The sequence below is a fragment of the Indicator indicator genome, unplaced genomic scaffold (assembly GCF_027791375.1).
Source record: "Indicator indicator isolate 239-I01 unplaced genomic scaffold, UM_Iind_1.1 iindUn_scaffold_57, whole genome shotgun sequence".
NCBI classification, from domain to species: Eukaryota; Metazoa; Chordata; class Aves; order Piciformes; family Indicatoridae; genus Indicator; species Indicator indicator.
The window spans coordinates 159,749-181,893 of record NW_026539190.1 but is presented as its reverse complement, the minus strand read 5'-3'; the positions used below and the strand labels follow the sequence as shown (position 1 = coordinate 181,893).

Genomic DNA, 22,145 nt, shown 5'->3' with positions numbered 1-22,145 from the left:
CTTTCCCCTCTCAAAACAGGCAAGCCAAGCCCCTGAGCGGTTCCCTGACTTTGCCAGCAGCGGGCCGAGGGCACACCTTCGTCCTCTTCGCAAGGGCCACAGGCCTTCTAAGCTTGGGTAGGGCGAGAGGCGCCTCAGCGAAGGGCGCCAACCTGCGCGGCGCGCGGGCGGCAGCGCGGGCTCCAGCGCGGCCGGGCCCCAGGCACGCGCACCAAGCCGAGTCGAGCCGAATACAGCCGAGTCGAGCCGAGCCGCACCGCTGCCTGTGGCGGAGCTCGGCGTGTCCTTCCGGGCAGCAGCACCGCCCCGGGCGGACAGTGCCTCGCCGCTGCTGGGGAGGCAGGAGCGGGGCGATGTCAGAGCCAGTGCGGAGTACGGAGGGGCCGCTGCCCCTCAGCCACCTGGCCGAGCCGCTGCTCCGGAGGCTCAGCGAGCTGCTGGACCGGGCAGCACCCGGAAAGGGCTGGCGGGACCTGGCACAGCGAGCGGGGAGCCGCGGCAGGGTCCGGCTGAGGTGAGGACGGCCTGCGGAGCCTGGCGGAGGTTCTCGGCGGGAGCTGCGCCGGAGAAGCGCGGGGCCCAGGTGGCAGAAGGGCCGGGTGAAGGCTGAGGTGCCCCCTTGGGGTCGGAGGTCGGGGATCGAGGCCGGGGTCGCTTCCGGTGCTGCCCTGGGGCCGCGCTGTAGCCCACCGGCTGGCGAGAGCTGGCGGGGTGTGGCCGGCCGGCGGGGTCGGTCCTGAGGTCCGTAGTGGGCAGCGAGAATGAGGCAGCATCGGCCTCCCGGTAAAGTTCGTACTCGGTGCTATGTGCGCTTCCACTCGAGTCCGGGGTAAGCCATCCTGCCGAGGCCGTGCTGCTACTCCCCCCAGCCCATCCCCCGTCCCTGCAGAGCAGGCGGGAAGCATCCTGCGCTGGGGCGGGCGGTGGGGAGGACACGTCGCCCATCTCCAGGAGGTGTTTGTCGAATCCCATGTGAGGGCTTTCAGAGAAGTAATGGTGCAAGAAGCGTGCTTTGGTGCTTTGCCCCTGGTGCTTCCCACAGCGGAGTGTGGCAGCAGTGCCCTAGACAGGGACATGGAACAACTTCGCTGGCAGGTCCCTGGAGCTTCTCTCGTCGTATTCGTTTTCTTCAGCTCTTTCTGCCTAGGTCGCCTTCTCTAGATGGCTTCCTGATCGCTTTACTTCCTGTGGCTTTTCAAGGTTTTGCAGAGGGTGGCATCTCCAGCCTGGGCATTTCAAGTGCGGCACTGAGGGTGCACTTTGGGCATGTGTCCTGTCGCTGGCGTTTATGAACACAGATAGACCCCGAAGACTACAGTGTGACTCACCTGAGGGGCCTGTGGCTGCCTGCTTCTCGGTGTTACCCAGTAACATAGGCTGTCATGAGTGAAAATACCTGCCCTCTGGGTTTGGGTGGCCCTCATTTAATGAAACACTGATTAATCTTTTTGGTGGGAATGCAAAAAACTTGCACTCCCTTTCTATAGCTGTGTTAATTTCCTTATCTGTGTTATTTTAATCTGCTGGAACTGAAAGGGAGTGAAGACTTAACAGCAAAACCGAAGACTATTTGTGTTCACTTCATGGAGGACTTAAATGCACTGTGGCAGTAGAAGCTGCAGCAGTCATTTACTTTTAACAGCTACTCTGAAAATCAAAGTCTTCCTGGTTAGGTTCTGACTCACTCTTGGCTTTTTCTGAATTAGGCACATGAAAATTAAATGTGCTGTGTGTGTTTTTCTGCTGAGACTTCATTAAGTGAAAATTAGACTATTTCATAATGTATTTGGTCAGGATTGTTAGGTACAAGCATCTCTTGTAGTGTACAACTCACTAATGCCACTTTCTGTCTGTGGAGGTGTCACTGTATAACCTCTGTAGACCTGAAGCTTGAAGGAAATACCAGAGATGTGTCCAAATCAGCCGGGAATTTCCCAGCTCTATTTTTTCTTCTTAATATTTTTGTTTGTCTACAAGCATTTTTTAAATTGGCTTCTTTCTGAGGAAAAAGACTAAAGTCTATGCCCTGTCTTTCTTGTGGTATTTTACAGCCCTCTGGATTTAGAGCAGTGCTCCCTCAAAGCGCTGGAGCCTAAAGGAAGTCCCAGCTGGAGCCTCCTGAAGCTGCTGGGAGATCGGGGTTGCACTGTGGTGGAGCTTGTGGAGTTCTTGCAGGCCCTGGAGCACACAGAAGCTCTCCAGTGCCTTAGCTATCCAGGTCAGTTTGGTTTGTGTCTCTTTTACATCAGAAACACAGAAGTGCCTGTTTCCTACAGTAAGTAAAAACATCTTTAGCGTTTAAATTCTGGTAATTGGTATTCGTATGATTCTTAATTGGCTCATATGATTCTGAGATTAAAAGTAAGGCAAGTGGATAAGCAGGCTTGATGTAGTGTAAAGTTGGGCTTGGCTGCTGTCTCTCCCTCTGCTGCCTCAGGCTCTGTATCCAGCTTTGCCTTTGGGAGATGCACACAGAATCAGTGCTGGAGCTGGATAGACAAGCAGTGCTGCCAGCCAGCTGCTTGGGCTCAGCTTGCCTTAGCTGCAGTGAGGACTGGCACTGGCCCTGGGTCAGAAAGTGAAAGTGATGCAGAGGGTTAAATGATTGGAGCAGCAGCCAGCCCAGAGCGGGGCCTGCCGCTGCTCCAAGCACTGCTGCAAGCTGTGCAGCTCCAGTTCATCAATCCTGGGTACCAAAGCTGGAGCTGCAGATCTCTGCACCGACAGCAACACAGAGCAGAGCTGCAGCAGAAGCTCAACCAGGTCTCAGGTGGACAATTCTTACCAAGCAGCTGGGCTGGAGGAAAAGGAGCAGAGCCTGGTGCCCGTCCCTGCCTCTGCTGGCTCCAGAGGCTCAGCCCTGCACAGAGATGCTCCTCTGGGGGGGTTGCACCCTCACCCTGGCTGTCTCTGCCCTGCAGGAGCTGTTCAGCATGATTTGGGTGGAGAGCTGAGGAGCACAGGCATGGCTGTTGAGCATGGCCTCCCTTTGGCTCAGGAGCATCCCCAGGGGCGTCCACTTCCCTCTGAGCATTGCAATGAAGGAGGGGAAGGTCTTGGCTCTGGCATTGGAGCCTTCAGAAGCTGTTGGGCAGTGCTGTGGGTTTGTTCTTGTAGCCTTGCTTGGTTAGTTGGAACCCAGCCAGGGCTCTCTGATCTTCACAAGATCAGCAGCTTGGCAGCCAGCTGCAGATGTTCACTGCCAGAGAGAACAGAAACATCTCTTGATTGTGAGCACCTCAACCTTGCTCCTGCAGGCACTACAGCAGCTGGCATTCCTCTCCCACAGGCAGCTGGGTGCTCACCCTGCATAGCTGCCCTGTTCTTTGAACAGTGTGAGGAAAGAAGCCATGGACTGTAAGCCATGGTTAAAACATTGCACTGGTTAATGAGGGTACGCTTCAGAGCTGCTGCTCAGAAGTGATCTACTTCAGCACCTTTATGGTAGAGATGAATTGTTGCAAGCCAGGACATCATGTTGTTTGCAGCAATACACAGATCCCCCAGAGAATCCTGGAGTCCTGGATCCAGTGTCTCTCAGACAGGAGCAACAAAGGATTTCCAAGTGTATTTGATGGCAGAAACTTCCTTTACTTAAAGGACAATTTAAATGCAAATCTAATGGGTGGAATTGTATTTGTGAGTAACTTCCCAATATGCAAATTCTTTCTTAAAGGTATAGAGGTTGTTGTCCAGCCAGACTCTCAAGCAGTGCTCTCTGGACAGGTTGTGAAGCTGTGTTGCTGGGCAGCAGGACACCCATTTGTGCATTACCAGTGGTTCAAGGAGGATAAAGAGGTAATGGTGTTAAAAATGCAGCAAGTTTGGGGGTTTAAGTTGCTATTAGGACTGATATTCTAGCTCATTTCTTACACTTTTCTAAAAATGTATCTAGATCATCCCAAATCATGGCTTAAAAAACACAATTACAGCAATTTCCTGCTCATTACAGTTAAAATATAGATGTGGTAAGAAATTATTTTTCTGTGAAAGAATATTCCATCTTCCTGGTCATAGCTGAGTGTATCTTAAGACTAGAGCTGAATGAAACACACACACTGGTTGGAATAGTGCTTAAGAAATTACTCAGAGTTCTTTGAGGAGAAAGGTAAAAATTAGTAGTTTCAGGAAGAGCTTTTCAACTGACTTAAAAGCTCAGGATTGTCTTAAAAAGAGGCCTCTGAATTGTTCTCGGAAGAAAGCCAGTCTCTGAGCTATGGCAAAGGCTGCTCCTCCAAGAGTTTCGAGTAAAGGAGTTGAGGCTAATGTTATGGGCATTGAAATGAATACCCTGAAGTTTGATGCCAACCCCAGCTGAGTGGCAGCATTTCTTGGTTCACCTGCAATTCAGGTTCCCCATGGCAATTCTCCGGAGCTGGTTCTGAGTCCAGTGGCCCTCCGTGATTCCGGCTTCTACATCTGCCGAGTCAGCAGGGGCTCCTCCTTTGCCTTCAGTCGCTGGGCACGGCTTGATGTGTGTGATGCCCAGGGTGCACCTCATGGTGAGTGGCAAAAACACCCTCCCCCGAAAGCCTTCTTCCCGCTGGACAGTGTGGAAGGGAAAGAGGGTTCCCTGCACTGTGAGGAGGCTGGGCTGGGGGCTGGACTGGCGTTTGACAGGTAGTGCAGTACAGATCTCCCTTGCAGTCACTCTTGCATATCACAATAGATTCTCCCAATCTGAGAGAGGTGCCAGTTAGGAAAAGTAAATTGGACAAAGCCCAGCAGAATGGAAATTCTTTGTCAGAACAAAAAGAATTAGCCTAAAGATCAGCAAGATAGAAATCATCTGCGCTGTCATCAGACTGTGAGTACTTCTTTGGCTTGTGTCAGCAGTCGAAGGTGTTTTCCACTGGCATGTAAAAGGAAAGGGAAGCAGACCCAGTCTTCCCATGGAAGAGCAAAAGCTGTTGTACTGTCATTTGAGACCTGCCCTTTTTACCCTGCCCCTGCCCCTGTCTTAGTCTCGGATATATTAGTCCCTTAGCTGTTGCGACTCACTCTTCTGTTCTACCTACTCACTCACTGCTGTTTTAGCTCACTCTTAAAGGACAGGTAGCTGAATTTCCTTGCTGTTAGAAGAGTCTGTTGTAGCTGCAGGAAGGTGTGGCCATGTGTTGTCAATTCTTATTAGTCTATGTGCAGTTAAGATTGTCTCACTCTTTCCTTTCTTACTTTTTTTTTAAGGAAGCTCAATGGCTTTGCCTGAAAACAAGCTGCAGATTTGTATTCAGCCTCGGCCACAAACCTTGACAGTGGGGGATGCTCTGGTACTAGAATGTGGAGCTGTTGCAAACCCAATTCCTCATTACCAGTGGTTCAGAAATGGATTTGCTTTGGAAAATGGGAGCAAAAATATCTACACGGTGAGTTGCTGTGAAGTGCCAGCCTTGGGGACTAATATGTAACCACCTTTAACTTATCACTTAGAGCTTGCTTGGAGAAAATTAACTTCTCCGTAGGCTTGGAACCTCTTACAGAAGAGCTGGCTGTAAGCTGTTCTCCTGCTCTGTGGCTTCCTACACTTCTGAGGCTCTTGGGTGCACAGTTTCAATCCTGAGCAGGTTTCAGGTGGCAACGATAGGATGTAAGGCTATAGGAGTGTGCTTTGGGTTGGTGTGACACTGCCATGACAAAGATTGCCAGTAAGAGAGAAAGGTTCTCTTTCTGCCCTGTATTGCAAAGTGCTCTGGTTTGTATAAGCTGGTGCATACAGCACCTGAGGCCTGTGAGGTGGACTTGCATTCTTTCTTCAGGTCTGGAAAGCATTTCCAGACCACACATGCTGTCCAGCTTGATGAAGAGCTGAGGGTACCAGCAGCTTTGGGATTTGTTCTGGCTTTTTTGTTTTTCTTGCATGTGGACTTAAATGAAACTGGTACAGGTATTTCTGGGGGTCTGGCAAGATGACTATGGTGCTGCTTGCCTAGGTAACATCTGCTGATGTGGAACATCAGGGGACATACTGGTGTCACGTATTCAATGAGCGGGAGGAGCAGGACAGCCAGAAGATAGAAGTCATTATAGGTAAAGAGTTTTTTTTTCTTGCACCCCGTGGAATTTTAGAGCATTATCAGTTGTTCAGTGCTTTGGGTCTTTATGGTAACCAGCACAGAAACATTACCACCCTTGGGCATTGCTGCCACTTGCATGGATGTAATCAAGTTGCAAGCTGATTTCTTTGGGTTTTTGACTTCAAAGAATGCCAGTTTAAGCCTTGTTGGTGATAAGAAATGCCTTATAGGGAGGCCTTCAGCAGTCAGCATGGGTGAGGTTATTCATAGCAAGCAGGAAACACTGCTGAATATGCACACCTGTATTTGCAGCCAGGAGAAGATGTGTTTGTAAAGTGTCCAGGTACAGCTGGCATTGCTGTTGTCTAATTCTGGAGATGTCTTTCCTGTCCCAAGAGACAGTCGAGGTCAGTACTCCTGAGTTTTGGTAACAGTTACTACACAGTGTAGTAGTCAGTGCTGATTTATACTGTGAAGAAGATTTATACTGTGAAGAAATGAGCCAGGATGCAGAGACACTTGGCAGTGACCTTTGTCTTCCACTTCCTGTGTCAGCTCTCATAACTCAGAGCCCTTTTCTTCCCATTTTTCCCCTCTTAAAACACAAGGAAGGAAAGCTGTGGCAGTGGAATGTGCAGAAGGTAAAGTAAATCCTCAGCTGTGAATCAGTTTTTAAACACTAATGACGGGGATGATAGATTGTTGAGCACGTTGCTGAAAACCTGTGTGGGTTCAGAGCTTCAGTCTATTTTAAACACTGATGGGTGATGCAACCACCTTCCTTCTGCATGTGCCTTTCTCTTCTTTGCCTCCACACCATGGTGTAGAGCACCAGGGAGAAAACACAAGGTGCATTCTTCTTCTAGAGTATTCAGAGTTGTTGGATTCTTGCACTGCTTTTGTGCCCTGTGCTTAGAGAAATGTAAGAATCTGGAGATTTATTTGGCTGGGCTCAGGAGGCACCATCCTGACAAGAAAGGCTGAACCTGGTTTAGGAATCTGGGCAGCCTTGGAGGGCTGGATAGATCTAGTTCCATTGTCAGCTCTGTGTCTACAAGAGGCATTCCCAGCAAACTTGATCAGGATGGTTTCTGTCCCCATTTGTGTTGCTGCGGTGTGGAGGAAAAAGTGTGTTGTGCCTTTTGATGTTGATGCCATCCCTTGCTTCCTGAGCACCTCAAAGTCTGCAATGTTGACATCACAGGGATTAGATATAAAGATGGAAGGCTGCTTGCAGCAGCAGCATCCCCCAGCTTACCTCCCTACCAACAAAGGGAAAAAACGAATGCATTGCAAAGTTCAGTGAATGCCTCTCTGCCCTGTTTTTTCATGGAATTGGAGAATTTTCTTGGAACTAAACTCTGAGAGATCAGTTCTCCCCACACACAGTTTTCAGTGTTCTCAGTAAATAGGTGAAAGCTGTGGTAGCCAAGAATGCTTGAGTGTTGTACCTGAGGTCGTTCTGAGTAGATATGAGATTTCTTGCTCAGGATGTTGGGGCTTCAGCAACCTTTCAAACCTCTATTTTTTTCAAATGGGTGATTCTGGGGTCTCATATCCCCTGGTTCATTCCATCTTCTTTGCATGCCTGTGGGGCTGAGGTTGTGTTTCTCCTCTGCTGTCAGCTCTGCTCTAGCATAATGCACAGCTCAGTGTATTGGTGTGGGATTTTCTCTTCTCTGCACGTGGAATCAGTGTGAAAGGGCAGATTTTCAGAAGTGCCAAACAAAAAGTGCTTTAGAAAGAGAATTTGCTGTCTGTTAATGGCATGATACTGAATTATTTTTATTACTAAAAGATGTATTTTTGACTTGTTTAAACTGATTTTGCTGGTACCATTCTTCACAGATGATCTAAGCGACCTTCAAGATCCAGGTGAGTGTTAAGTTTTGAAAGTGCTAACCCCAGATGCTCCCTTGGTGTCACAGATTACTGACTCCAAACTGGGTTACAGAATATAATTTACAATGTTTGGGCTTATTTGCAGCTGGAGGTTTATTAGGGGCCGATGCCATGTTAGGAGCAGCCCAGCTTTCCACTTCCAATAAATTAAAGCAGATACTGAATCACAGGATTGCAGTTATCTTTGTTAGGGTGCTGCAGCTTTCTCCAGTGGTTAAGGTACAAAGGTGTGAGGTGTCTGGCTGTCACCAGGCAGAACTGCTGTATTGCTTAAATTCCATCCAGAGCAGCTAATGTCATCTGAGGCCTGCTTGAGGTTTGTGCTGTAAGCATCTGTACATTATACTGCAAGCATTTATTTCTCCAGTCATAGAACTAGCTATTCAGACCCTATGAGGCTATTTTTGCTGCCACCCCATCATCCCAAAACACCACCAAAACCAAACATAAAAGAGCACTTTTCTTGTCTCAAACTAGTATCACTTTAGGCCAAGCAGTTCCAACAGACTGCCCAGGTCACTTTCTGATGTGGGCAGCTGTGACTGCAGTTACTGACAACCTGCTCTTTTAATCTTTTTCCAAGCAGACCTGCAAGAAGAATCAAATCACAGACCTGTAGGTAAGTTGATTAGTAGTTGTAATGAACAGATGTATTTCATATCTAGGAAAGAGGTTTTGCTGCTTCTGAATAGAGCTGCTTCTGCCACGGCTCCTGTGAGTAGCTGCAGGAGGGAGGCTGCTGTGTGCTGTCAGTCAGTTACAGTGCTTGAGTGCCCTTTCAGTAGTAAAGCATGGTGAGGACACCCCTATTTTTAGTGACTCGAAGCATCTACAACTCCTCTGTTTCAGTTTACTGTTTCAGATTCCTCTGGCTGTGACCTTAGCCAGTGTGTCACACCAGCACTTCAAATCCTTGGACAGCTGGAGACAGTGGAGCCGGGATGATGTGATAGGAAGGGCTGAGGGTCTGTTTCTGCAAGTTCAGCTCTTCCTGTGCAGTGTGTGGGTGCTTTGATCCTGAGCTTGAGCCTGTAAGGCCAGATGTGCAGCATGAACATCTCGGGGATTTTTAATTGCCTTCTTGCATGGCATGGTGCTCAGGCACGTTGTTTTGTCAGTGCTGAACCAGGTGAAAAGACTGCTGGCCTCTGGCAGCATTTTGCCACTCTCTCAGGCTCATCAGTGTGAGAGGGAACATCAGGTGCTCCCCAGACCTGGTTCATCTTTTCTACATTAACTAGAAAGCTTGTGCTTTTACGAGTGTGCTTCAGTGACAGTGTGCCACTGTGACTCAGTCTCTGCTGTTTAAAAGAGTTTAGATTGGTCAAGACCTTGGAGGTTTTCCAGCTGCAAAAACGTTGAAAACCTCTTGTTTTAAGGAGATAAAATGTTAGACGTTGAAACTACAGGCAGAGATTCTCCTCTGGATCTCCCTGTGCAGGTCTACTGACTCTGAAGCAGCTTTGGGGCATTCACAGGGTTGCCACCAGAGCTGTGGCAATTTGCCATTGGAGAGGAGGAGGAGCAAACCAGGAAGTGCCTTTCTTTGAACCAGTTCCTCTCTGTAACCTAGTGTGCATTTTTTGGATAAAAGTCAGGCTAGGAGTCTCTAAAGTCTCTTGCTGTGCCTTTTTCCCTCTTTGGTTGCTGCCTTGTTTACTTGTGACAGAATCACTTCAAACCAAAATCAGAACGAATGTCTCAAACTCTTGAGAACATCAGCCGCCTTCCCTCTGAATGATGTAATGTGAACATGATGTGGTTTTGTTTGCCCTTGTGCCTTTGCAGCCACAGACAAGGTAGCTCTGTTAATAGGAAATATGAGCTACTGGAATCACCCCCAACTGAAGGCTCCAATGGTGGATGTCTATGAACTGACCAACCTGCTAAGGCAGCTGGATTTCAAAGTTGTCTCTTTGCTGGACCTCACTGAGTCTGAGATGCGAAATGCAGTGAGTGAATTTTTACTTCTGCTGGACAAAGGAGTATATGGTAAGAATGTGTGACAATAGTCCTTCTGAAGTAGGTCTGGTTTGTGGTGTATCAAGTACCCTGCCAGCTCACTATGGGATAGCAAGCCAAACTTCATGGGAGGGAATGGGAAAAGGAAGCTGAAAACACGCCCTGGCGTATCCTTTGACTCCAGTTGGCAGCATTTCTTTATTCTTAGGACACAGAAAATGTTTGACATTTTTTCTTTAACTACTCCTAAATCTGCACCTTTGTTTGCTAACAAAGTAATAGCAGAGAAGATGAACTGTAAAACTGCAGTGTGCAAGACTCCATGTAGCCTTGGGCAGCAGTCTTAAACACCTCTTAAGCACCTTCTTCATAATCTGCTCTTCTGTGCTCCTCCTCCCTTCCCCAGGCTGCAAGGTAATGATGCGGGCTGGGGCTGGCTGGTCCCACACTTAGACTGCTGAGATGTCTTTCTGTTGGGGAATGGCTCAGCATGGAATGTGTTCTGGGCTTGCTGCTGGGATGCTGCCATTTATCTCCGGTCTTTCTGCTGGATGTCTGCAGAACGCTCTTTCCTTCTGGATTTCCAGCCTTCTGGCCTCTCTGGGAGGAATGCTCTGCTCTCTCTGTCCTCGCTCACCAGCTCTGTCCAGAGGGGTGGTTTGCTCTGCCTTGGCAGTGAGCTGCTCTCCAGTGCTAGGTGGGGTGGGCTGGAGGGGAGTGGGGTATAGCAGGAAGCCTCTGTAATGGAGATGTTACAAACTAACAGTGCAGTACAGAACTTGGAGGAGAACATTGTGCTGGAGACTTGAGGCATGACACAACAGATGGACTGCAATATTTTTTGCCCTTTTCCTTTATGCCAAGTTTTCAGGATAAGTAGAAATCCTTGTTTAGAATTGCTGGTTCCTTTCAGTTACTGTGATACTGGCCTGACAGTCAGAGCTTTTCATGACGTCCTTGCCAAGGCATGAGAGTTATGCAAACCTGGGCTTCCAGCTCAAAAAGAGAATTGGAAAAGTTTCTGTAAAATGAAGATGTAATTCTCTAGTGTCTGCATAGGGGAAAGCACTGACTGAGAGGTTCTGGCTTTCTGCTGCTGTCATTGGGCTGTGAGATGTTGCACTGAGTCTTTGGGCAGAAGTCAGCTGTTACCTCACAGCTCTGTGGAAGTGCTGAATAGAGAGCACAAAATTTATTCTTTCAGTGTCTGCATATTAGATGTAAAGCTCAGTCTTGTGTAGGAAAGGCCTAGAATCGCCTGGCTTGGAGTGTGAGAAAGGTTCTTCCGTGAGCTTGAGTTTGCTGCTGTCTGCAAGCAGCAGACATTTCTGGCATGTTCCTGAAAGCTGAGATTGCAGAAACAACTCCAGAACTGAGGTAGAACAGAGACCAAACAGTCCTGCCAGTTCTCAGTTTAAATGGCAGAATTCCAACACTAAATCCCACCTGAGAAAACCTTTTTTTTCTTTCATTCTTCTTTTGGGACACAGGGTCAGATTGTTTCTCAGTGTGACATTTTTAATGGCATGCCACCTGATGCTCTGGCTGTGCAGAACTGGCTGAGCTGACATTTGGGCATTTATGTCAGAGCCAAAACTTGTATGACATTTGGGGGCTGGAACTCAGTGATCTTTTACGTCCCTTCCACCCCAAACCATGGCATGATTCTAGGATTTCAAGGCTTATTATGGCATTGTAGTAGACTTCCAGCAGTTTTCTTTCTTTGTTCCCTGGGAAATAGATGCACCTTGTACCTTTGAGTGAGCTGTTAGATTCTTGCACCTTCTCCATTTTTCTCTGCCCTTGCTGAGATGAGTTTAGAAAAGCACTGAAAGGCTTTCCCAAGTTTCTCACCAGCACTGTACAAAAGCCCTTACAAGGCATCTTTTTGCCATTGTATTTCTCCAGCAATTTTGTATTTGAGAGGTATGCAGACCATTCCTTCAGCAGTGTTTGGCAATAACTGCTTTACTGTGGTCACTTTCTTTCTGGAGAGTGGCTGTTCATGACACAGAGCATATAAAAGGAGCTGTCAGGGTGCAAACAGATAATGATTTATTGCCTTTTCAGTTGGCATAGCTCCAAACAGGAGAGGCATAGTGGCTGCTTCTGTTCAGTCCTTGTTTTACATGTTCATGGCGCCCAGTATGACGTGGCAGAATTCCTTCTCACTGCCAGGAGAGTGGCATTTCAGATACTGTTCCTTAAGAGCAGGAGTAGTAAACATAGTGATGTCTCTGCTAATGTCTTAGTCTGTTGTTCTAAATGTAGGGTGCAATTAATGTTCTATTCCACAAAGATTAAAGGCTTAGACCTGTATCATTTAAAGGCTGAAAACAGTCAGGCTGCTCTGTTAAAAAAAAAAAAGGCTACAGAGAGGGAAAGAAAGAGGGGCAGATACCACTACAGTGCTGACGTCTGTGAGGAACTTGAGCCTACTTAAAATTGTTGTGTCAAAGTGTCTGATGAGGCCCTCCAAAGATGTTTACTCTGCTTACTCTGGGTATGCAGGGATTTTTTTCTGCTCTTGAGCTCAACATGTTAACTGTTGTAAGTGCTCATCAAAGCAGCACAGCACAGTTATCTGCCAAGAATATAAAAAGGTGGTTGTTATTCTGAGATCTCTGTTCGCTGAGGGCATGCTCAGGGCTGTACATCCAAGGTTGTTTTTCTTCAGCCAGTCCACTTACTTCTCTGGCAAGCATTCATACACCTAACCTCAAACACAGCTCTGATTTAAGTACAGACCCAAACTCTGTGGAAATCAAATTTTAGAGTTTCCTTTTAATCGGGGAGCTGGATGGATTCCTGCACTTGGTGCTTAACTTCAGCCAGTCTCAAGTAACCACTGGAATCTTATCAATAGCCCAGTGGTACCTTTATTTGCTCAGGGGTTTGGTCACACACTCTAGATTCTGTGCCATGAACAATGAAACTGCTGCTGTTTTCCAAGGTTCTAGCAGATGAATAAGGGGCAGGCACCTTGTTCAAGTGCAGCCTTGCATGCTGCAGTTACCTTGTGTGCCCTTGCTGGCTGCTGGTCTTGGCTCTGCACGATTCCCATAAAAAGCAATTGAGTGCTGGTGATTGAATGAAGCAGTTTGCAAGGTCTTGGCATAGTTGTTAATGACTTGAGAGCTTACAAGTGAAAAACCCAAAGGCTTCATGTGAAGGGCTATGGTTATCTCTTGGTATTCCTTTACAGAAAGGGCAGGGCTTTGTGAGAGAGCTACTTCCACTTCTTGTAGCTACCTGCAGTGCAAAGGTAAAACCACCTAGCATCCCCACCTGCACCAGCTGGTTTCAGGACAGATGGCATCAGTGTGCTGGGCTTGGGTTGTTGTTCCTGAATGCTCAGGTTTTGTAGTGACAGAAATGTCACAGCTATTTTTAGTAAGAACAGAGCTGGAAGTCTCCAGTTGCATAAATTGTCCTACCTCTGCTGGCTTTTGTTCAGCTGCAGCACTAGATACTAAATGAAGTGTGTGTGACCCTTAGGCTACTTCTATAGATACATAAAAATTCTTAGAAGATGGAACTAGTTGCAGATCAGCACTGGGAACAGACCACAGGAACATTCCATCCAATCATGCAAGCTTCTGCTAGCTGCAGTCTGTGGCAGGGGAGGTTATTCATGCTGAGATCATCTTAATGTAAATTGATATGACATTTTTATTCATGTAAGTGAACCCTAAGCCCTAGTTGCAGTGCCCTTTTTCAGAGTTAAAAGCTTTTGTTAATTCTGGGATATGTTTCTTTAAACAAAGCTGCTGCATGTTTTCCTGAGGATTCTAAATCTTAAGGTATCATAGACTGCTACTGTGTATTGACACAGCATGGGGGACATGTCTGTGGGTAATCCTTCATGTCTAGGTAAGCATGCCAAGAATTTGCTTGTGCCGTAGACCCCCAAGAGGCATGAGTCTAACTACAAAGATCTGTAGGTGCAGTTAGCTAAAAACGAGTCGTTGGTAGGCTGGTAAAGGGAATGTGCTCTGGAGTCCTACCAGACATGAGCACAGAATAATCTTCCCTCCCCCCTCAAATGTAAAAATATTTATTAGCTCTTCCTAGAAACAAACCCCAACAAAACACAGAGAGAAACAGAAACTGTAACTGTACAGAGGAAGCAGCAGAACTAAAAACTTGCAAAATGCTCTCCTAGTGCAGCAAGGTTTTTCTCTCCTTTTTATGTTTTATTGCTTTCCCCTAGTTAAAAGTACCTTTAAGGATTGCCAATGATTTATGGTAAGGAAAGAATTTTAAAAGGACAATATGAAAAAAACAACAGAACCAAAACCCCAGCTAACCAAAGCCAACCAAAACCCAACAAGCTGCAAAAAAATCCATCCAAATTTCTCAGTGTGATTTTTTTTTTTCCTTATAAAATCTGCACTGACTCATTACTGCTGAAAGCTTTGTAATTGCACTTGTGGTTGTGGTTGGCACACTTCCTTCTTTGTGTCTCTGGGTTGTATATCAGGTTATTTCCAGTAGAGGTCACAGCCAAAGCAATTTAAGAGTCTTAGCTTTGTGTGTCTGATGCTACTATCTTGTTGATTCCATGGCATGAATGGTGGGGCTTTGTTCTCTTCATTGGGCTTTTGAATGAGTTGTGCCTGTGTGTTATGACCTTAACGTGGTCCCCGCCTGCCACCCCTTCCTTCCTCTGCTAACAGAGGTATATTGGTTAGAAACACTGCTTGGAGTAGCTGGAGTGATCAGCCTCTGCCACAGGCAGCGTGGCCATAGTGCCTGAGGTTTGTGACTGAGCTAAAGTATAGACTTGCTGCAGTGTGCTCTGAACTTTGTTCTCACTCACGTGTGCTTTGCACTCTCAGGTTTGCTGTACTATGCTGGCCACGGCTATGAGAACTATGGGAACAGTTTCATGGTTCCTATTGATGCTCCAAACCCCTACCGATCTGCCAACTGCCTGTGTGTGCAGAACATCCTCAGACAGATGCAGGAGAAAGAGACAGGACTGAATGTTTTCCTCCTGGATATGTGTCGGAAAAGGTACTGCCCGGCAGCACCTCGGTAGCCACCAGGAGTGGCAGTCGGTGTTGGAGGGATGGGCTTGCTTGGGTGTGGAGGGGAGAGGGTCACTACTGCACCTTTGAGAACCAGCTGGGAAGTTCAGTTTGACTTAAGCAACAGATTAAAACTGAGCCTATTTTAAAAAATTAACAAAAAGTCTTGAACAGCCCCTTTGAGAGAACAGTGTAGGGTCTGGAGAGAAAGCTGGGCTGTGTTCCTCAGTCCAGGCTGAGAATGCACTGCACTGAAAGGTTCTGCTTCTGACAATTCACAGCCTGCCTGTGATGCACTTAAAGTCCACAGGATTCGTTCAGAGACTTGCTTTGGCTTTAGATAGAAATGTGAAGCTGGTGATCAGACTTGCTGTTTCCATGGCTAGCTGCTTGCCTCTTGTTTGCAACGACATTCTTTTTCTGTCATTGAAAAGCTGGAAAGCATTAGTCTTACTAGAAAAAATGGGAAATTGGGCATCCTAAAGAAGAAAAATGATCCTTTCCCCTTGCATCATTAATTATTTTCATCATTACGGGGAGGAAGGACAAACCATATGATTAAAGATATCTTAATTTGACAGAAGTGCTTATTTTAGAATTCTTAAGAGGCATGGATTCTGCAGACTGCTTTTATGCTGAGGATGTTGCATCTTTATGTAGAGCTTAAAAATTAACTGTTTTACAGACTGGTTGAAGTTGAAAGGACCTATGAGTTCATCTGGTTTACTGGATTTTCTAAACAAAGCACTATTTTCTTTCCATGTTAAGAGACCGCTATGCCTGACTAAACTTGCACTTGACATCAGCTCTTTAGTCAGCACTTCTGCAGATTGGTCTCTAAGGAGTATTTTAGAGCAGAAAACTGCTTGCACTTTAGTGTCTGTAGATCCTCCAAACCTGGCTGCTGAGGTTGTGCCAGTGACCCAGCTCAGCTGAACAGTCTGCTGTGCAAGCTCCATAAGCTTCATGGTAACTATGCAGACACCAGGGGTTTGAAAAAAAAAACCAAAATAGTCATACAGTTTCTGTTCTAACCTAAAATGGCTGATGTTCAGCAGTCATTCTTGAAGAGATGGATTAATGCAGCATACCTGGGAAATGCTGATACCTGACTGTCTGTGTTGTCCTCGTGTGAAGAGTGTGGATGATGCTGATTTTTGTCTTTTAGCGCAGATGTAGGAGAGAAGAAAAATGCCTGTTTGGTGCTTTGACCAACTGCAGAGCTTGTTATCATTAGCTTTCAAATCCCTGTTTTCCTTTTTTGTTTCCCTTTATTGCAGAAATGAATATGATGACACAGTTCTTATCTCGGATGCACTGAAGGTTACGGCCAACATCGTTTTTGGATATGCAACGTAAGGAAATTGTTCTCCTGTCTTGTCACAGAGGTTTTGCAGCCAGAAGCGACTGCTGAGACTGTATAGCTAACCTCTTACAGAAAAGCACTCACTGTGATGTTAAAAGTGCCAGTAATTTATATCTATATCTCTGTTCTTTTTGTATCTTTTTCACTTCACTTTTTGACTCACTGCACAGTCCAAGTGACTGTGGAAAGGCACATGTGATGGTTCTGGTATTGAATGTTCCTGCTCAGATGCAGGGTCACACCAGGGAGACCTTCTGGACAGTGTTCCTGACCTTTTCCTCATGGCTACTTGTAAGACTGCTCTACTCTGCTCTGAGTATTACCTATTAGAGATTAAAAGACCACAGGGAAGGAAAAAAGGAAATTTTACTGCTGGAGCCATAATGTTCTATTTGTCTGTGCTGATGGGGAAGGAGATTTTCCCTGCGTGTTCCTGACAGTGCCTACTGCACTGTGGAGCAGGTGGTGAACACTAACCTCTGTGCTGCACCTTCGTTGGTCATGTGTCTCCTGTTAATGCCAGTTAAATTTCTAGAAGGAATGGTGGTAGAAATACAAGCTTGGATCATTGGAGGAGTAGGCTCTGTGCTTCTTACCCTAGGGGTAAAGAATGAAGTTACAACTGCAACTGAGACTATTTGAAGGGGTTGCTTAAGCAGAAGGCTAAATAACCTTTCAAGTCAAGTGCAAGAGCTGTTGAAGTAGGGAAGAGCTTTAATGAACTCTCCTATGAAAAATTTAAGCTCCTCACATCAACAGTTTGACACCAGCTCTGGTCTGTGTCTTGACTGTAACTGAAATTTTCCCAGGGTGAGTTGCTTGCAGATGAACATGGAGAGAAGGGCAGCCTTGGGTATCACCTGGGTTTCAAACTGGAGGATTCCTTCCCCCCCCGTTCCCAGCATAACTTTGCTCCTTTTGCCCTCATGTTGATCTTAATCATGCAGATGTTTTGTGGGTTTTCCCTGCCTGATGTTGATCCCATAGGTGCCAAGGAGCAGAAGCTTTTGAGATTCAGCAGTCAGGGTTGGCCAATGGAATCTTCATGAAGTTCTTGAAGGACCGTCTGTTAGAAGACAAGAAGATTACAGTGCTCCTTGACGAGGTTGCAGAAGGTGAACTGCAGCTTGCTGCACTAACAGGCTGCTCAGCCTGCATTACTAAAAACTTCTCTGCTTTCATCTCCTCCTTCTCATGGTGAATGTTAGGCTACTTCAAGTTCTTTCTTGTTGCATTTTGTAGCAGCTTCATTAGGCCAGGTTCCTATGTCTGCAGTGTATGCACATACTAAATATTCAGATTTTGTCCTACCTTATCCCCTTGTCAACCTGTCCAAAGAAGCAGTAGGAGGGGGACAGACTCCTGTTGGCATTCTGCAGTGGTCACAGGCCAATCGGTCTTTCAGCTTGCATAAGAAGTTCTCACCCTTTTTCTCCTCTCATAATTTTAGTCCTTGTTTTTCGGTGTTCTGAAGCATGTTGGCATTCTCTGAGATGTCTCTCTCTTCTCCCCCTCGTGTCCCTGTCCCCAGAGGAATAGGTCACAGTTCTGCCAGCACCCCTTTTCCCTGTACTTCCCCGTTGTCTTGTACAATACAGCTGGCTCTCACTGCTTCATCTGAGCTGCCAGGTTAGTGTCACATGCTGTAGGGGTTCTGATGTGTGACCTATTACTTGTCTCATTCTTGAACTCCATGTGGGGAGAGAGATGGATTTGTCAGGCAGCGTGGCAGCCACTGTTGTAAGTGTGAGCAGGTACTGGGTGCAACTCATGGCACTTAAAAATGTTCCAAAGGAGCGTTCACGTTAAAGGTGTTCCAGGTAAACAGCCTTCCTGATTTCAGTTCTTTATCAACTCATAAATGGAAATGTTCCAGATGGTTTTGAATTCTCTTAGCAGTGACTTTCTGCACACAGCAACATGCCACCTGTAAATATAAGAATTGAACTAAACAAGAGAGAGCCCTTAATAAACTGGAGTGAATTTGAACTGCAGACTGGTTAAAGATGGGCAGGAGCTTTGGCACTGCTTAAATGGGTTTTGAAAGGCATGTGAGCAGGCTGACTGAGATAGATGCCTCAGGTGTGTGGCGTGCTGGTTGAGCCTGCAGGGGACAAAGGGCTGAGCAATGAATACTCTGAAATGACAAGGTTTTTATGGATATACCTTCTCTTTAGATATGGGCAAGTGTCACTTTACTGAAGGCAAGCAAGCTTTGGAGATCCGCAGCAGTTTATCTGAGAAAAGGGCTTTAACTGATCCCATTCAGCAGGCCATGTCTTCTGCAGGGTCTCTGGCACGGAACCTACAGTGGGCCAAAGCTCATGGTACAGTATGGCCTCCTTCTAGATGATCCTGCTGGCACGACGGGAAGGGGAGAGGGGGGAGGGCAGGAGGAGCAGCTCGGAAAAGTTAAGGATTTGAAAAAAGAGGATTAAAAAAAGGCAAAAATGCTACGTTTTGGTTAGAATGTACCAATGTGCTGTTTTGGCTAGAATGTGATGAGGTGGTTTTTCTCTGCAGAGCTCCCAGAGAGCAAGTACCTGGAGTTCAGGTGTGGTGTTCAGATTCAGCTGGGCTTTGCAGCTGAGTTTTCCAACATCATGGTCATCTACATGCGAATAGTAAAGAAGCCACCCGAAATAGGAGTTTGCAGAGCCTACATCACAGACTTTGCCCTTGTAAGTGCTTCCTGTTGGGCCCCTGGTGATCTCCCTCCACTGAAGCTGGAAATTGTCTGGTCTGTCCATCTTCTGTCACCAGCTGGGTCTAACCTGTTGGTGTCTGTACAGACACATGCATACTTATATCACAGTGCCTCTTTTTAATAGATATATAAATACATCAAGGTGAACCTGGGCTTTTCAAAGCCTCCTTTGTTTTTCATTGTCTAGTATCAAGTATTGTTCTATTTAATTCCAGGAGTCAGTAGCTCCTCTGTGAGCTAAGGACATATCTGTCTTAAGAACCCTTAAGGTTCTTAGGCTTTAGCTATACAGTTCTGTGCACCTGTGGTTCCATTGGTGTTACTCAGCTGATCACAGTAAAAGATAAAAGTGAAATAGAAAGCTCTTTGTCTGTGAAAGAGGATATGGGGCAGAAATCGTTTTCTAGATACAGTAAACCTGTGATGCTTTATGGGTAAAACACTTGAGTTAATGTGCATAATACCTGTATTTTTAGCCCACAGAATTGGTGTTAATTGTACTGTAGTTCATAGACATTAGGTTAAAAAAAGAGCAACCCTGAGGCAAGCCCAGCTAGTTTGACGGGAAGCATGTCCAGGTGAGAGTGACCTCCTCAGCTGTAAGCCCTTCTGCCTGTGGCTAACAGTGTCCAGCAGCTTTTGCAAGTACTCCGAGGCTGTTGTTTTCTTTCCTTTTAAGGAGGACAAAACACTATACAAAGACTGAGAACTATTTTATGATCCACAAATTCTGTAGCTTTAAGTTGTCATTTCCATTTCTTTCTTGCTTCAGGACTTGGATGTGGATTCTAAAGAGGCCAATAAGGGAACTCCTGAGGAAACAGGAAGCTATTTGTTATCGAAAGACCTCCCCAAGCACTGCCTCTACACCAGGCTGAGCTCACTGCAAAAGCTGAAGGTTAATATGCTTTGCTCCTCACACGCTTGTTCAGATGATTTGGTTTAAGCAGGTTGGCTTGCAGCTCTGTACTGTGTGCACAGCAAGTGCCGTGTTCTTGGGAAGGCAAAATGGCTAGTACCACAGTTTAGTGACTTTAATTTCTTAGCTGAGAAACAGGAGCCAGGGAATTGCTGCAAGCCCGATGTCATCCTGCAAGGCACTTTGTTTTAATAGGCCCATATAGAACTTTGGTGTGGTGATGACTGTTGTGAAGTTCATCTGTCTGCACCCTGTGAGGATGTGCCAAGCCCTGTGGCCTGAGGCAGAGCTGCATCTCACAGGGTGATTAGGAGATGAGAACAGAATCACAGAATGGCAGGGGTTGGAAGGAACCTCTGGTCTGTACATGTCATCTCCTTCAATTCCAAGCTGTGCTCTTGGGCATGTTTCAGCACGGTCTGGCACTGTTAAGTTCATCTCTGCATCTTTGTCTCATGACATCACCTGGTGTCTCTTCTGTGGTGCTTTTGACAGCTGGTGTAATCCAAGTGCTTCTAGAAATAATGACTTACCAGTTGAGCAGGTATGGACCAAAAGAGGTCCTCAGTAAGCAAGTCTTGCCTAATAGGTGTCTTTAGCTCCTAGAAAAGTTAATCTCCTTCTTCAGTAGACTGTGCCTCTTCAAGTGTTTCCTCTATTGTTTGTTTGGAGAGGAAGTGTAACTTTTTGGTTTTCCCTCTCCCTGCTGTTTTCCCTTTTGCAGGAACACTTGATCTTCACTGTTTGCTTGCACTATGAGTATTCAGGAATAGAAGATATGATGGATGAAAGAAGGGAGGTTAATGTTGGGAAGCCCCTTATTGCTAAATTAGGCCTTCATCACGGATTCAAACCCAATAACTGTCTTCAGAGCTGCTGCACGGCTGATAATCCTTGTCCTAATCAAATGGAAACAAGTTCAGTGACAAATAAATACTGCATCCTTAGTCACTGCCAACCGACCTTCTGCCCAGGTTTTTACCATCCGCACTCCATTTGTTCCGCCAGCATTAGACAACCAGAGGCATGTTCTTGCAACGGGACTTCAAAGATATTAGCTTCCAGACATGAAGTAAAGAATTACTCTCCACCTGTGGAAGAGAGTAACGTACCAGTAGAGACCACTGATGACACTGCCGAACTGGAATTCCTTCTTTCTGACCACCTCAGATTCTCCAAACAGCAGCAGCTGTGACATGTTCAGAACAGACACTGAGTGTCACCCTCAAGCATGGGACTTTCCACACTGCTTATCCAACTTCTGGAGTTTGGGGCTTCAGGACAGAGGGACTGGAGAGTCTAGAGGTGGTACTGGGAGTGAGGTGGTGACGAAAATTCTTTGGATCCAAAGAGATAAAACTGCACCGGACTGATACATTTAGGACTGAAAAAGGCATGATTTCTATTTTGTTCCACCAGTTGACTTTGATACAGGGAAGAGTCTGAACTCCTCAGGGCTCCCTGTTCCATTCTCTGGCAACCAGGCAGAGGCAGCAGAAGCTGTCTATCTCTGTTAGGAGATGAATGCATAAAAACCTGTCTGTGATGTCAGGAGTTTCTCTTGAGATAGTAAAGCCCTGGATCATCTCAGCTGCTTCTCAGTACCTACTGAGTTACGTTTTCTGTAAATGTGTATTTTGTAAATCTTCTCTTTTCAGAGAGAAATTGCTCATCCTATACAAAACCCGTACAAAGCACTGCTGACAGAATTAAACAGGAAAATTAACTTCCATATCCTCTGTAACTTAACATGATCCAAAAAAAATCCATTAGCCCCAAAATGATAAGTAGACCTTTCCCTCCCCTTTATTCAGGAGAACTACAGATCGTCAGAGGGAGCAGAGTCACCAGTTCTTATGACAGGCTTTCTCTTCAGTAGCACACTTGAGTTTTGCTGGTCTGATTTCTGGAGAGGTGATTTTTTTGTGTTCTGGAAGAGGCGGGGAAAGTGCCTGTTGATGGCAAGCAAAGTATGATCTGTTAGTGATGCTGTAAGACATGCTGAAGGCTGCAACTGAGTGGGCAAGAGGAGGGGAAACTGGGGGGCACTTCTGCTGCTGCTGTTCTGTGGAGACTTTGGAAAACAAACAAACAAAAACTTATTCAGTTGTTTCCCAGGCCAAATGAATTCATATTTGTAAAGGTGGCTCTTTGTCCATGGGTGTGGATGTGGTTGTTTCCAGAATGAAGGCTTTGCTTTAATCCGCAGCTGAGCTTGAGCTGCAGATTTTCTCCTGGAGAG

The 22,145-nt window shown here is 46.3% G+C and overlaps 1 protein-coding gene across 1 annotated transcript; it reads left to right on the top strand.

The window, feature by feature from the left end:
• Positions 1-353: 353 nt before the first annotated feature.
• On the top strand, positions 354-21,913 carry MALT1 (MALT1 paracaspase). Its single transcript, XM_054398476.1, has 17 exons — positions 354-514; positions 2,052-2,218; positions 3,677-3,798; positions 4,352-4,502; positions 5,188-5,366; positions 5,931-6,027; positions 6,623-6,655; positions 7,863-7,889; positions 8,500-8,535; positions 9,705-9,908; positions 14,720-14,897; positions 16,192-16,266; positions 17,265-17,392; positions 18,455-18,604; positions 18,801-18,958; positions 19,757-19,882; positions 20,628-21,913. The coding sequence occupies exons 1-17, from the start codon at positions 354-356 to the stop codon at positions 21,096-21,098; spliced, it is 2,463 nt and encodes an 820-aa protein (XP_054254451.1). The 3' UTR covers positions 21,099-21,913.
• Positions 21,914-22,145: the final 232 nt, after the last annotated feature.